At 45.5% G+C, this 14,593-nt stretch overlaps 1 protein-coding gene across 5 annotated transcripts in view; it reads left to right on the top strand.

The window, feature by feature from the left end:
- GAS7 (growth arrest specific 7) overlaps positions 1-14,593 on the top strand; it is a 146,091-nt gene that overhangs the window by 53,934 nt on the left and 77,564 nt on the right. For 3 of the 5 annotated variants that reach the window (XR_014522122.1, XM_083487598.1, XM_083487599.1), the window contains exon 2: positions 11,640-11,760. Coding sequence is in view for 4 of the 5 variants with exons in the window: in XM_083487598.1 (XP_083343724.1) it covers positions 11,640-11,760 (121 nt within the window). In the remaining variant the exon portion in view is untranslated. Of the gene's footprint in view, positions 1-3,342; positions 3,650-4,065; positions 4,087-11,639; positions 11,761-14,593 lie in introns of those variants that run through there. The other 2 variants (XM_083487601.1, XM_083487600.1) reach the window with 2 other exon arrangements.

Raw genomic sequence — 14,593 nt, 5'->3', positions numbered from 1 at the left:
CTTATCCAGCCAGGTTGTCCTGCTTTCCAACCTAGCAGCCGCCTTTTGCAACTTCAAGGTCAGCCCCATGTAGTCTAAGAGGGAGGTCTCCAGAGCATAGGCAACTGAGGCCAGGCTCAGTCCTTCCCCTCAGTCTTAGTAATTAGTTCTAAATTTGCAGCATGCACACAAAAATAGCTAATAATAATAATAATAAATTTTATTTATATCCCGCCCTCCCCAGCCAAAGCCGGGCTCAGAGCGGCTAACAACAATCATATAATCCAACATTCTAAAAACATTTCATTATAAGAATTAATTAAAATCAAATAGATGGCAACCATTAAACAAAAATTCTGTGCAGATTGCCAGAGGAGGGAGTCAGGCTGCGCCCTGACCAAAGGCCTGGTAGAACAGCTCTGTCTTGCAGGCCCTGCGGAAAGATATCAGGTCCCGCAGGGCCCTAGTCTCTTGTGACAGAGCGTTCCACCAGATTGGAGCCACGGCCGAGAAAGCCCTGGCTCTAGTTGAGGCCAGCCTAACCTCTTTGTGGCCTGGGACCTTCAGGATGTTTTTATTTGCAGACAGTAAGTTTATTTGCAGACCGTAAGCATATGAAAAGTTGTGCCCTCTTAGGTCTCCTTTCTTTGGTGACGCACTTCCTCTTTCTTCTGCGGTGAGTGAGTGTCCCTCCACCTGTTAGGATCATTTTCACAAGTTATGTAGACCCAGCACTAAGTCTGTCATGGACACTCAGTGGGGAGCTGCCATCTTACCTGATCTTTCTGATTAATGTATTTGTCTCTCTCTCTCTCTCTCTCTCTCTCTCTCTCTCTCTGTGTGTGTGTGTACACACACATGCATTTATGTGTGTTCACGTGTGTGTGCATGCACATTCCAAACACCTGTTTTTGCATTTGCACTTCACGTTTTTTGACGTAGCACATAAACCCTTTAGTTTTACATATTAAATGCACAAGGAGTGAAAAGGTCTTTTCTACAGGAAAGTTCTTCCTTAGGAGAAATTGTCACAGGAGGACTGTCGTTCTGTACTTCTAGATTTGTTTGGGTTCTAGCAAAGCTTCAGGATCTGGACTTGCTAGTGAATAGTGCAAACTGTACCCCCTTTGCACGAATAACTGTGTCAAGTGCGCAGATGTTTCCTCATCAGGATCCCTCTTTTGGGGGGGGTTTCCTGCAGTTTGTAAACGAGAAGTGGTTTTCTCTGTTGAGTAAGGCTTGAACTTTCGCCATGGACATGCATTCTTTTCAGGATGGGTCAGGAAGTCATGTGCTGCTGTCTTATGTTTCCGCAGGCAGCATAAATCTGCGGTGTCAGCTTGTGCCGCCCTAGGCATCTCCATAGGTTCACAGATGGACCACGTTCACAGTTTAGCTCAGCCAAACAGTGGCTGTGTGGAAAGATGTATTATACTTTAATGAGTGTGTGTGTGTTTGGGTGTGTCCGTGAGCCTCATTAAAATGTTAGCTTTGCTAGGAAGAGCTGGAATTCAGTGTTTAAAAACTCTGGGCCAATATAATTCTCATCTATTAAAGGTAAAGGTACCCCTGCCCGTACGGGCCAGTCGTGTCCGACTCTAGGGTTGCGTGCTCATCTCGCTGTAGAGGCCATGAGCCGGCGCCGTCCAAAGACACTTCCGGGTCACATGGCTAGCGTGACAAAGCTGCAGCTGGCGAGCCAGCACCAGTGCAGCACACGGAAACACCGTTTAACCTTCCTGCTATAAAGCGGTCCCTATTTATCTACTTGCACTTAAGAGTGCTTTCGAACTGCTAGGTGGGCAGGAGCTGGGACCGAACGACGGGAGCTCACCCCGCTGCGGGGATTCTCATCTATTAGACCAACATAATTAGATCTCCTTAATGTTAATCATTAAAATTACAATTCAGAATGACTCCTTTCTGGATGTCGATTTTGATGTCACACGCATGCGCAGACGTGCCGTCGCTAGTTATATTTGCTTCTAGATACGAACGGGGCTCCGGAACGGATCCCGTTCGTATCCAGAGGTACCACTGTATAAAAGAAGGTGGGCAGGCACTGAGGTTCACAAGCCAAGCTATATATGGTTTATACCATTGAAAGTCCAGTCCAGACTTCACTTGTGTGAGAGACAATCCTCACATCAAGCTTTTCCCTGGAAGATCTAAAGGCTCAGACCAGAGTGTAATGGGGAAGGCATTCTTCTGGGTATCCTGGTCCCAAATTGTTTAGGGCTTTATATACCAGCAATAAAAACCATGAACGTTGCTGGGTCACTGACAAACAACTAATGCAGTTCTTTAAACATAAGGCATGGGTGAGCATCCCTCGGGTCACCACTGAGCACCCTGGCTGATGTGTTCTATACTAGCTGCAGCTTCCGAACTGAGCACAGGGGAAAGCCCACATACAGAGCATTATAGTGGTCTAACGAGGAGGTTGCAAATGTATGGACGGCAGTAGTCAGGCTATTCATTTTTTCTTAGATTTATATCCCACCTGGACAATCCAAGGCAGCGCTTATATGGTTCCCAGGTCATCACCCATCCAAGCACTGACCAGAGCTACATAAACCAATCCTGTGTCAAATATTCTCCAAACATATTCACATGGAATTGGGGCATTTGTCAGGGCTGAAACAGTCCCTTGCATCCTCCCCTACATTGAACATGTCCTCTGGTTTTCACCTCCACTCTCTGCAGCAGTTCTGGTGTCACTTTCCCCTGCTAGTGGCCTCCTCACATTCCTGTGATTGTAATACACTGCCAGTGCCTCTGCACCATGCACACAGCCAGTCAGAGCTGCCTATGTAGTGGCATCACAAAGTCAATTCAGAGTGAATGTGGAAAGCTATGCTCTCTGTTGAGATGCTGGAGGGAAAGCTGTGGTGCAAACATTCTTGTTCTCAGTCTTGCCCTGAGAAAATGAAGCATTTGTTTATAGGGTGCTGGGGGTGCAGACGGGGAAAGAAGTGTTCATGGACCCCCCCCCACTCTTTAGTTCCAAACTAATAAGTACAGCTTGTCCTCTATATGCCAGATCCCACGTCCTCACAGTGCCCATTTGGTCATGTGAGTTTATGTTTCACTTTGTAGCCCTGAACGCAAGCCGGGTCAAGCTGTGTACAAAGGGTTGGCTTGATGTAAGTTCAAGGGAAAAGTTCCCCAGAGAGACAGAAATAGGGGACACGGAAGGCTAGAGAGGCGAGAACTGAACCAAGGGAAGCTTGACAAAGCGGTCCTTGTTTGTCCTGTCTGTGCATGAGGAGCTGTTGGTCAGTGGTACAGACCCTCGCTTTGTGCTCCCCCATCACCTACACAGACATTTGAAAGCTGGCAAAGGAAACGACTTTCCAGAAGCTTCACATCTGGAAAGCCTCTAGAATGGGTCCTTTTGATTTCCAAAGAACAAAATTGAGAGAAGGGAAGTGCTGAAGTGTTACACACACACACACACACACACACACACACACACACACACACAGGCCCCTTGCAGTTCTTGCCCTTCCTCTGAGTTTTGACACTGGACACTGGCTCATTACTCACACACAAAGCAGAACAGGCAGTGGGTAATTTCCCCACTTCATCTCGCAGAGGGAGAACAAGTTCGTGACCAGCTCCAGCTTGGGACTTAATTTCTACAAAGGACTTGGCAAAATCACCTATGGTAAGATGACATTATTTGGAGAGGAGCCAGATGCACTGATAAATAAACAGATATAAATGTTTTACACCCTTCCATTTTGAAGCTTGGCCATAATTATATCTTTGGTCACCTCCATCCTCTTGAGCTTCCCTTTGATGCTGAGTGAGTCTGGGAAGGGCATGGGGAACTTGATGGAGTTCCAAGATTGGTCGTTATGTAACTCTTAGTGGTTTGGCTGAAAGAAACCAGAATGTCTGAAGGGGCAGGATATAGCTAATTTTCTTAATCGTTAAAAAGGCTCGCACATAGAAGAAGAAGGCATCTCTCAGAGCAGCTTTAATGAGTGCCTAACGCTTCATCCATTAAATTGTTACAATGCAGCCAGCCAAGCCCAGAGAGGGTAAGCCCTGGCATTTGAAAAAAGAAAACGAAAAACTGCGAGGTCTTGCTAAATGAAGGTAAGGGAGAAATCCTGAGAGTGTGTGTGTGAGAGTGGATTTCTTTTCTTTTTTTCCATTTTGGGAAAAACACAACCAAATGTTGGGGCGGATGTATTTATTAACAAGAAGCTGATGATAAAGCAAAAGATCTTCTTGGGCTCCTAGTATGACTTTTTGACTGGGAACAGTGAAGAAGTACCAGCTTGTATGTTTTTCTGCAACTGTTATGGCTGCCCACGTACAGCTAGCTGCCACGATTCCATAGACCTTATCTGTATAGGAATAGTAGCAGGGCAGAATATAAATGTTAAAGTCGTCATAATAATAAGTACGTAAGTGTACCAGCACCACATAACATATCCCCTGCAGTGTTTCACTGTGAGCATGAAAACTAAGCACACTACTGGATATTTACATGCAGTAACCTACACAAGAGCCCACTTCAGGCAAGTAACACAGGAATTGCATGTAAATCTGTACAGTAGATCTACAGTATATTAGATCTTCACAAAACAAAAGTGCATGTGGTTTTGGGCACTGGGGTGCCACATCACAGTTCATCCTTCCTTCCAAACTCACTGCATTCATCTCTGCTTGTGTGAATTCATTGTCTGTATCAAATTACTGTAGGCAGCACCTGTTGGTGTGTGTGTGTGTGTGTGTGTGTGTATATATATATATATATATATATGTTTTCGTAGATTTTCACGGGTACAGGAATGCAGGTTTTGGTGTCCTCGGGTGTCTTCCCGTGTAAAAGTTGGGGTGTCTAGGCGACGTTTCGACGAGGTCTCACTCGTCATCTTCAGGCTGGTGCTTTCGGCTTCTTGTTCCAGTAACAAGAAGCCGAAAGCACCAGCCTGAAGATGACGAGTGAGACCTCGTCGAAACGTCGCCTAGACACCCCAACTTTTACACGGGAAGACACCCGAGGACACCAAAACCTGCATATATATATATATATATATATATATATATATATATATATATAGTATGAATCCAAATATATCAAATGGTTTGCAAATTCTGTGGAATGGCCATACTTCTTCTTTAGTTAGAGCTATTGAATTTTATATTAAGAAAGGAGCCTTTTGAATAGTCATACTTCTGCACTGATATTTGGTGTGCGTCTCGAAGAGGAAGGTTACGTTTGGGCAGGCTTACACAAAAACTTTTTTTGTGGGCTACAGAAGCAAACAGAGCATGGTTTTTAAGGTGGCATATGTGATTCTCAACCACCCTGTCTAAAAAATAATAATCTGTGATCTCTGCTAGACTGCTTCTAAGAATTAAGCTGCTTTAACAACTGCATGTGAAAATATCATAGCAAATTTATATTCAGCCATCACAAATCCTTGTAAGATGTTATCCTTAAGTTCAGGACAAAAGCTAGAATTCTTTTTCTGAGTTCATTTCAAGCAAAAGCATGGCTATTCCCAAGGGAGATGAATGTATCGGTGACTAAATGTATATTATACAAAGCTTTCAATATACTCAAGGGAACATATGCCTCAGAACAGAGCTGAAGCTTATTTTCAAAGTCAGGGTTGAATCAGGATCATTTGTGTAGTAGTTTTTTGGGGCATGTACAGCATTTGCTGCCAAGGAGTGTGGTGGAGTCTCCTTCTTTGGAGGTCTTTAAGCAGAGGCTTGACAACCATATGTCAGGAGTGCTCTGATGGTGTTTCCTGCTTGGCAGGGGGTTGGACTCGATGGCCCTTGTGGTCTCTTCCAACTCTATGATTCTATGATTCTATGATTCTATGATTCTATGTCCTTCCTGCACGTTGAGTACCCACAACCAGCTTCTGAATGTGAGATTAGAAGATACAGGCTTTCTTGCTCAGAAGAATTTTCACATGCAGTTGAGCCCCAGAACACTTTGCTCTAGACTTTCGGAAGTGTAGCTGATAAATGCATCCAAGAGTAACATTCTTAGGAGGAACCACCCAGTGGAGCAGCATTGCCTCCTTTCCCCCTGGCAACATGGTGGAAAACAAGAATGTTCAACATGACACAATCACTTACATAGTTGAACCTTCAGCTTATGAGGTGTTGTTCTGTTGCATATTACTGTGGTAGAGAGAAAGAGGAGAATACACAGGGTTGCTAAGTAGCATATAGTCCAGGGAGACCCCGTCTGGTACCCTCCAGATGTTGTTGGACTACACTTCCCACCATCCATGACCACTGGTCATGCTGGCTAGGGCTGATAGGTGTTGGAGACCAACAAAATCTGGAGGGCACCAGGTGTAGTTTCTACCTTGATTTCTTGCCATCCCAGCTGTTTGCACATTGCTTACTGGATTCCTCCTGGAGCAGAAATCCTTTCCCATGTCAGCTTGGAAGTTGTACACAACTTCAGTAGCAATCTCTGAAACAGAATATTTTCTCTTAGCTGGCTGATGTATAGTTCAGCTATTTGGCACACAGGCACAGCCCCCATATGGTGCTTTTGGGAAATGCATCTTACGTATAGATGGAGCTGTGTGCAAGAGAGAGAGAGACAGAGACGGATGGAGACGAAGGGAGGGAGGATGGGTTGGAGGAACTCTCACACACAAGTATTTTGTACAGAAAGCTAGATTGTTCATGGACAGATGTTCACAGATGGGTGCTAACAAAGTACAAAATTGCCATTGCTAAATAAATAGACAAAGATTTATTTTTGGTACTGTAACTCGCCTGTGCTGTAGCTTTTGTAGTGTTGGATTACACAGATTTTACTACTACATGTTGTCTTGCAGCTTTGTCTGTTCAGCTTGTACAAAGCTAGGATCCTGAGATACAGGACCGTGATCTTGTTGCAGTGGGCTCCAGGTCACAGTGAAAATGTTAATAAGAACAGTTCCTGTCACTTATTTCCCCCTATCCCCACATGAGAAAGTGGGTTTCCCTGTTGTGCAGCCCATGGGTCAACCCTACTGCTCCTGTCTTCTGCTGTCCTTGCTAGTCAGTCCTCTACCAAAGAACACAGTCCTGGTCTACCAGTTGCCTCCAGGTGCCCAAATATTAATTAGTAGGTATTTTTCTCATCATTGGCCATGGCAGTCTGTTTAGCCTCCAGCTATCCTGCTGTGGAGCCTCAAAGTTCTCCCCCAGCAGTCCACACCTTCCTGTTTATAACTGCACCTAGTGGCATTTGCATGTTCAAGATACTTCACTCATAGAAGAATATACCTCACCTGATGAGTTGTAGCTGGCCAGGTGAACTGACTTCTGAATAGTGCCATGCTTGAGGTAGCACTGTGCTGAATTTTCGTGAGGGGAGGAGCTGTAGCTTAGTGCAGGGTTTCCCACACTTGGTCTCCAGCTGTTTTTGGACTACAACTGCCCTCATCCCTAGCTAGCAGGACCAGTGCTCAGAGATGGTGGGAATTGTGGTGCCAAAACAACAGGAGACCCAAGTTTAGGAAACTTGGCTTAGTGGAAGAGAACGCATGTTGCACGCAGAAGGTCCTATGCTGGTGTCTTCTGGTAGGGCTGGGAAAAACTCCTGCCTGGAACCCTGGAGAGCCACTGGTAGTCAGAGACAACACTACTGAGCAAGATTGACCAGGACCAGTGGTCTGACTTGGTGATAAGGTGGTTTGATTTTCACTCTCGAAAGTTGTGTGAAGAAAACCTCACCTTCCATTCTTTCATGCATTTGCACTACGCTGACCTCCCCACTGCCTTGCCCCTCCTCCCCTCCCCTTCCTGACAAGTAGCAGCTGTCAGGAGGTCAGAGAAACACCACCACCCACCATGTTATTCACTGTTATTTGTTTCTAAACACAGTTTAGTGACTTGGGCTTACCACATTGCTCAAAGGTCTGTGTGGCAATCCCCAGGACTTCCCTCCAAAATGCCACTGAAGTACAGTGGTATCTCGGGTTATGAACTCCACAAACCCAGAAGTAGGTGTCCCGGGCTGCAAACTTTGCCCCGGGATACGAATGCAATTCCTCTTCCGGGGCCACAGGAGGCCTATGTAGGGAATGCATGCCTCGGGTTAAGAACGCTTCGGGTTAAGAACGGACTTCCGGAACAAATTAAGTTCATAACCCGAGGTACCACTGTAGTTCATTCTTACATATGTCTGAGGTGGAGTTTGAGTCTAACAACATCTGGAGCTCCACAGGTTCCCCATCCCTGCTGTAGATGAACTGACTCGCTGTAAGGTAGCTTCCAGAGTACCTGTGTATTTCAGACTGACTGAATAACAGTAACTTCCCAAGCCTAAAGTTTCAGCCTTTTTTTTTTAACCTCTTCCTTTCCCACTTCATCAGTGGAAAGAGTTTTGTAGCTGTCAGCTGGGGGCTCATTCTTGAAGGGTGACTAGGTGTTCAGTACTCCCTGCCCTGCCTCCTAGCTGTTGCCAACTTGAAGCAAGGAGAATGAGCCTCTGGAGGCGGAGAGGTTCAATCATTGCTGGAAGTTGAAGGCCAGAGCTCAAGTTTATCAGAGTCCCCACTTACTGCAAGGGGAGCCCCAGACAGTGGGATGTAGCCTTGGCAAGCGTGAACTATCCAATGGTTTTCTGAATGCCGACTTAGGTGTGGAAACCTGAAAAACACCTGGCAATTGTATGGCTGCATTGTGTGCAGGAACAGCGTTGGCTTGTGTGTGGTGCATACTTTTGCAATGGGTAATGCTGTTATGCTACTATGATAATGAGACTTAAGGGCTTTGGTGTTACCTCTTTGCTGTTCCGTCGTTGACCTACTCATTTGGCAGCTTCATTCCCTGAGGCATATTGTTGGAGCAGGGCTGCAATACGGCGTACGTCACCCCTGACTGGTCAGAGAAGAGCTCGTTCTAAGATTCCCAGCTGTGTGTACATGGCCAAAAGCTATTCATGCACAGCTGCTTGTCATCGTCTTGGAGCCTTGCCCAGGCTTCTCTCTGCTCTGCACCTTGCTGTTTCTAGCCACTGCGATTGCATAAGGAAGTTTATAGGATGGTGAGCTGGAGATCTAATTGGGTTGCCTCCTCCACCCGGTTCCTGCTAAAACGAGGGCGGTGTAATGAGAGTGTCATTCAGATTTGCTCCTTATGACACTCTGTCCCCATGTGACGAGGGCAGAGCATCAAATGTGTAGCTACAAGGCTAGGGTGCGGTGGGAACTGTGGGTGTCAGAGACCATTAGCTGAGGCTGTGTGTGTACGTGTACACAAGTATATATACCGTATTTTTCGCCCCATAGGGCGCACCGGCCCATAGGGTGCACCTAGTTTGGGGGGAGGGAAATAAAGAAAAAATATTTATTCCCCCGACCCCAGCCCCCAGAACAGGCTGCTATCCGCAAGCCTAGGGAGCTCAGCGGGAAGTCGCACCGGTCTCCCCAGGCTTGCGGATATCTGCCCGAAGTCCGGGGGCACACCCTAGGCTTCGGGATGCAGGCAGCTCTCTGCAAGCCGTGGGAGCCCGGTGCGACTCCCCGCTGGGCTCCCACGGCTTGCGGAGAGCTGCCTGAAGCCTGGGGTGCGCTCTGCTGCGCTCCCCAGGCTTTGGGATGCAGGCAGCTCTCCGCAAGCCATGGGAGCCCGGCGGGAACTCCCACGGGCTCCCAAGGCTTGCGGATAGCTTCTTGAAGCCTGGAGAGTGAGAGGGGTCAGTGCGCACCGACTCCTCTCGCTCTCCAGGCTTCAGCGAAAGCCTGCATTCGCCCCGTAGGACGCACACACATTTCCCCTTCATTTTTGGAGGGGGAAAAGTGCATCCTATAGGGCGAAAAATATGGTATGTACACACAGCCTTCTTGTGATAAGTAGTTCTCCTAATTGCAGTGCTTTGCTTTTTTACCATAGAAGTTGTTGTTGTTATTTGAATTTATATACCTCCCTATTCCCAATGGTCTTAGGGCAGTTCCGGGGGTCTCAGGGCTGTTCAGTGGCATAGTGCTGTTTTCCCCTGAGTTACGGTATCAGCCTTCCCCAACCTGGTGTCCTCCAGATGTTTTGAATAGCAACTTCCACCAGCCCCAGCTAGCATGGCCAGTGATGAGGGAAGATGGGAGTTGTAATCCAACAACATCTGGAGGGCACTGGTTGGGGAAGGGTAGTGTAAATATTTGACTGTGCCTTCTGTTGGTGGTTTGCTTACTCCTGCTGCAGCTGTTCTCAGTTCGCACTGCCTCCCCTTCCCCTTCCATGCTTCTCTGGCCACCATAAAACTCCCTGGTGGCCATTTGAGAAGCCATGCCTCCAGGGTCATTTGCCACAGATTCCAGAGTGTTGGCTGGACCTAGAGGCAAAATGCCAAACTTAATCTCAAGATTTGATAATTTCCCCCAAAGCTTGGAGCTCTAGAATTTTAAATCTTTGTCCATTACTGCTTCTGCAGGTTTAATTACTGCAAGAAAATTAAAATGGCAAGGTGGAGTCTGGAGTGCTGTTTTGTTTAGGAAGCTTTGGACACACATTTGGTTGATTTGGAGAGGCTTTTTTTAAAAATCCCCTTCCAGAAGCCAAAAGGACACCTTACCTATGTTGATAGCCAGTTGTATGTTTATAGGATTGAATACCACCAGCTGAATATACTGTATTTTTCCGTGTATAAGACTAGGTTTTTTTTTAACAAACAAACAAAAATAAGATTTAAAATTGGGGCTCGTCTTATACACGGGTAGTGCTGAGGGGTGTTTTCTTAATTTGGAGTACCCAAAAATAGGGAGCGTCTTATACATGGGGGCCTCTTATACACGGAAAAATACAGTACATTTCACGGGTGATAACGGAATAATGCTGGACAATCATCATAATTGAGGAGCACCATTAGGTTGTAGGGGGAAATTCCATTTGCCATAGTATGTTTTTGCCTTTGCTGATAATTTTCATCATGCTTGTTCTTACAGATGTGTATTACAGTCAAACCTCAGTTGTTGAACATAATCCGTTCCAGAAGCCTGTTCGGCTTCTGAAATGTTTGACAACCAAGGCGCAGCTTCTGATTGGTTGCAGGAGCTTTCTGCACTCAAGTGGAAGCTGCGTTGGACGTTCGGCTTCCGAAAAAGTTCGAAAACCGGAACACTTACTTCCGGGTTTTCAGTGTTCGGGAGCCAAAATGTTCCAAAATGGAGGCGTCCGGGAGCTGAGGTTTGACCGTATAGGTGTTCAGTTGGTGTACTGGTGGCATGTTGTGTTTATAATAATGATTTGTACAGCATAGCTATATAACAGAATAGCTGTCTGTCTATGAGCCTAGTATGGACACAGAATCTGCTTATATGATTAATTCTCCTTGGAGACAGTGCTCTGTGTTTCTGTTTTCCAAAAGTCACATGCAATGATATGTTGGATTGCCAAAGCTACAATACTGGCTCCACGACATTCCACCATCTTCCCTGCCCTTAGGGAATGTCTGTGCTTTATAGAAGATAGTCTGAATACATTTCCCAGGCTGCAGATGGGAAGATAATTGGGGTGTTTGAGTTTTTAGAAGTGTTTGCCTCTCTTATTTCCCATATCTTACCACCAGGAATAATAAAAGATACCTCAGAATTTCGTACTGTACCTGTTTTGTCCAATCTTTTTATCATTCTTTGGAAGCAAGTTTTAACAGGATTTTTCTGTTGTCCTTTCATCAGAAACCTAGGAAGGTCATTCCTCAAGTCGGAGAAGACGCTCAAAATGGCCACCTCCCACCTGGCTGGCAGAGTTATATGTCTCCCCAGGGGCGAAGGTACTACGTGAACACTTTCACCAATGGTAAGCTTCATTTATGTGATCCCTTTATGCATAAATGTTTATCTCCTCTGAATTCTCTAAAAACTTAAGGCAGCTAATAATTTTTACTGAATTAAAAAAAAAAAAAGCTTGATATTTCTCCAGTTTCTCATTCAGATTCCAATCCTGACACATTTCAGGCCTGGGTTTCTAGTATTTCCTCTTCTGCTCTCAAGTGACCACATAGTCTTAATTTGGATTCTGGAGAACAAAAAGTTCACTTTTTGTTCAAGAAGATAACCCCAGGGGATGGAAGTTCATAAAAGTTCAGGAGTTTTTTAGCAAGCAATCATCAACTTGAAATAGCAGTTACTTTGCTGCTGCTGGGATAGTCAGGACTTGGAGCTGATTTTGATAGATTTTTGCATTCTTGTGGACAGAATGGACATGCTAGCAGTCCCTGGGAACCTTGCCTGGACTGAATAGTGGCACCTTCTCTCCATGCATCTACATTCCTCTGTTCTTTGTAGACATAGGAGCAGTCTGTCCTCTTCCTTGTCCTTCTCCACCACCACCTCCTCCTTCTTCATTTCCATACTGCCATGTCCACGTCCACCTCCTCCTCCTCCTTCTCAGCCCCCACCCCCATGGTAGATGCATCCACCACTTGGGGGAAATGAGCCAAAACTCCAAAGGAGGGTGTGGGTGAATGGACCAGAGCCAGGAATTTAGTGGGATAAGTTTTGGCGATACCGTATCCCAGGTTTTTGGAATAAGCAACTTTGGATTCTGACCTGGCATCCACATTACAAATTAGCAGAATGACAGACAAATGGGTTCGCTTAAATCAAAGGTTTCACTTCACTTGGCCCCCAAACCTGGGCCTTGTTAAGGTATGTCTGTGGGAACTTTGAGTGTTGGTATTTCCTCTGGGACGGTGTCTCAACACTGTGGGCAGTGCTCTGTGCAAGTTACTTTGAGTGTGTGTGTTTCATTGCTGCCTTTGGGCATTTATGGGTAGGGAATTCATTCCACCCTCAGAAGGGACAAGACTATGGGCTGGAATAGCCCTAATCACATGGAAGTACCAAATAAATAACACTACAGGCCATGGACCTGAAATAATCATTAAAATGTCTGTGGGGCTGTGATGTTTTGCAACCATGGGTGTACTTTTGAAATATGGCCTGCCGCTTTTAAAATAAAGGACGTTTGGAAACTTTTGACTTCCCCAAGCATCAGCGCAGGAAATCCGTAATGCCTTACGTGTCCATTCAGGGGGTTTTCTTTGTGGCTTAGCTAAATCTTCATCAGACCAGAAGTGACTGACTGACGGGCTGATCCTTTGCTATGGAAATGTGCATCAGACAGAAGCAGGATTTAAAACTGTTGCAACAGGATGCAATGCCACCTCACCCGCCCACCCCCAACTCTGGTTGGGCTTGTTTGCCACACATTCCATGAAGAATTAATATCGCCCAAATAGTGAGAATTTCTGCTTCGAGCTGTGCCCTTAGCAGCTGCTCCCATTTTCCAAATGTGTAGTGCCTGGGATTGCATCCTACAGGGTGGGAGATGACAGCTAAATTAGGTTTTGAATTTTACAGGAGCCCATGGCAAATTATTTATGTTCAGACAATAAAGCTCTCCTTCTAATTGACAGTTCAGCTTGCATTGTAGCATGTCCCCTTCTCCCCATACTTTCACAACCAACTGATGTAAAGTAGACACTCTTGTATTACTTGTATTGAGCCACGTGGTTTTCTGCTTCCTTCTTTTTAGGATCAGGTACGTAGCCAAATAATGCATTTGTCTTTTGGTGACACCTCACATTCCACAAGGGCTCTGATCTCTTATCCTAATGCTTTCTAGGCATTAATGAATTGCAACTTCTGTTCCAGGCTTTTTTGTTATTCTTTGTCGTCAAACATAGGCGGGCATGGAACCAAAGTTTTGTTTTGTTTTTTGGTAGAAGAGATTTCCTTTTAATCAAGCAAGTTAAATGTTGTTCTGTAATGTATTTATTTGTTATTCTTACACCCGCCCTTCCTCCTGCTAGAGCTAGGTGTGAGGTAATAGGGTACCTGTCCCAGGTGCAAGTCATTACGTATGGAACAGCTGCATATTCCTGCACTGCAGGGGGTTGGACTAGATGATCCTCAGGGTCCCTTCCAACTCTGCAATTCTACGATTCCATGATTTTCAGCATGGAAATACTGAATAGATTTTCAGAGCAGTAGAAGAAAAGATGTCACCTTACTTGGAGGCTTAGTGGGGGCAGCTGGACAAGCAGAGCAGCACTGCGGCAGCTTCTTATTACTCCTGCTGAACTCAGCAAATCAAATTCAGCCCTTGAGTAGTCTTACCTGAGAAGGAGAAAGCAGGGGGGATGTGATCCTGGCCATCTACTGCAAATCTGATCATAACAGCCAGCATTTCTTTATTTATTTTACTTTTTTGAACAGCAGCTCTGAGCAAGAGCAGCCTACCTGAGCAGCAACAACTAGGGAATTTCAGCAGCAGTGCCCTTGAGGGTCTACAAACCTGCCTTAGATATTAGCAAACTTTCATTTCTCCCAGATGACCCTGTATTGCTAGTTATAAACATAGCTAAAGCACTAATGAGTGCAAAGAAGGATTGTTAATATACACTGAAGTACTGTGTACGATTCTTTCTCCGATTCTATATTAACTGACGAAGCCAATGGCCCTTTTCAAATTTGTTTGAATATACTATGCAAATTGAACACAGTTTAATCGAATTCACCTCAGATATATGGCACACCTGCTTCTGATATACCCAGCATCCTTTGATGGGCTTATTGATCGATTCAAAAACTGTAAGTCCAGGGCTTAGACTTAAGGTGAGAATTCT

The sequence above is a fragment of the Podarcis liolepis genome, assembly GCF_965112155.1.
Source record: "Podarcis liolepis genome assembly, chromosome: 2".
In the NCBI taxonomy this organism is placed as follows: domain Eukaryota; kingdom Metazoa; phylum Chordata; class Lepidosauria; order Squamata; family Lacertidae; genus Podarcis; species Podarcis liolepis.
Note: the sequence above shows the minus strand (reverse complement) of the source record. Positions and strands in the feature narration are given on the sequence as shown.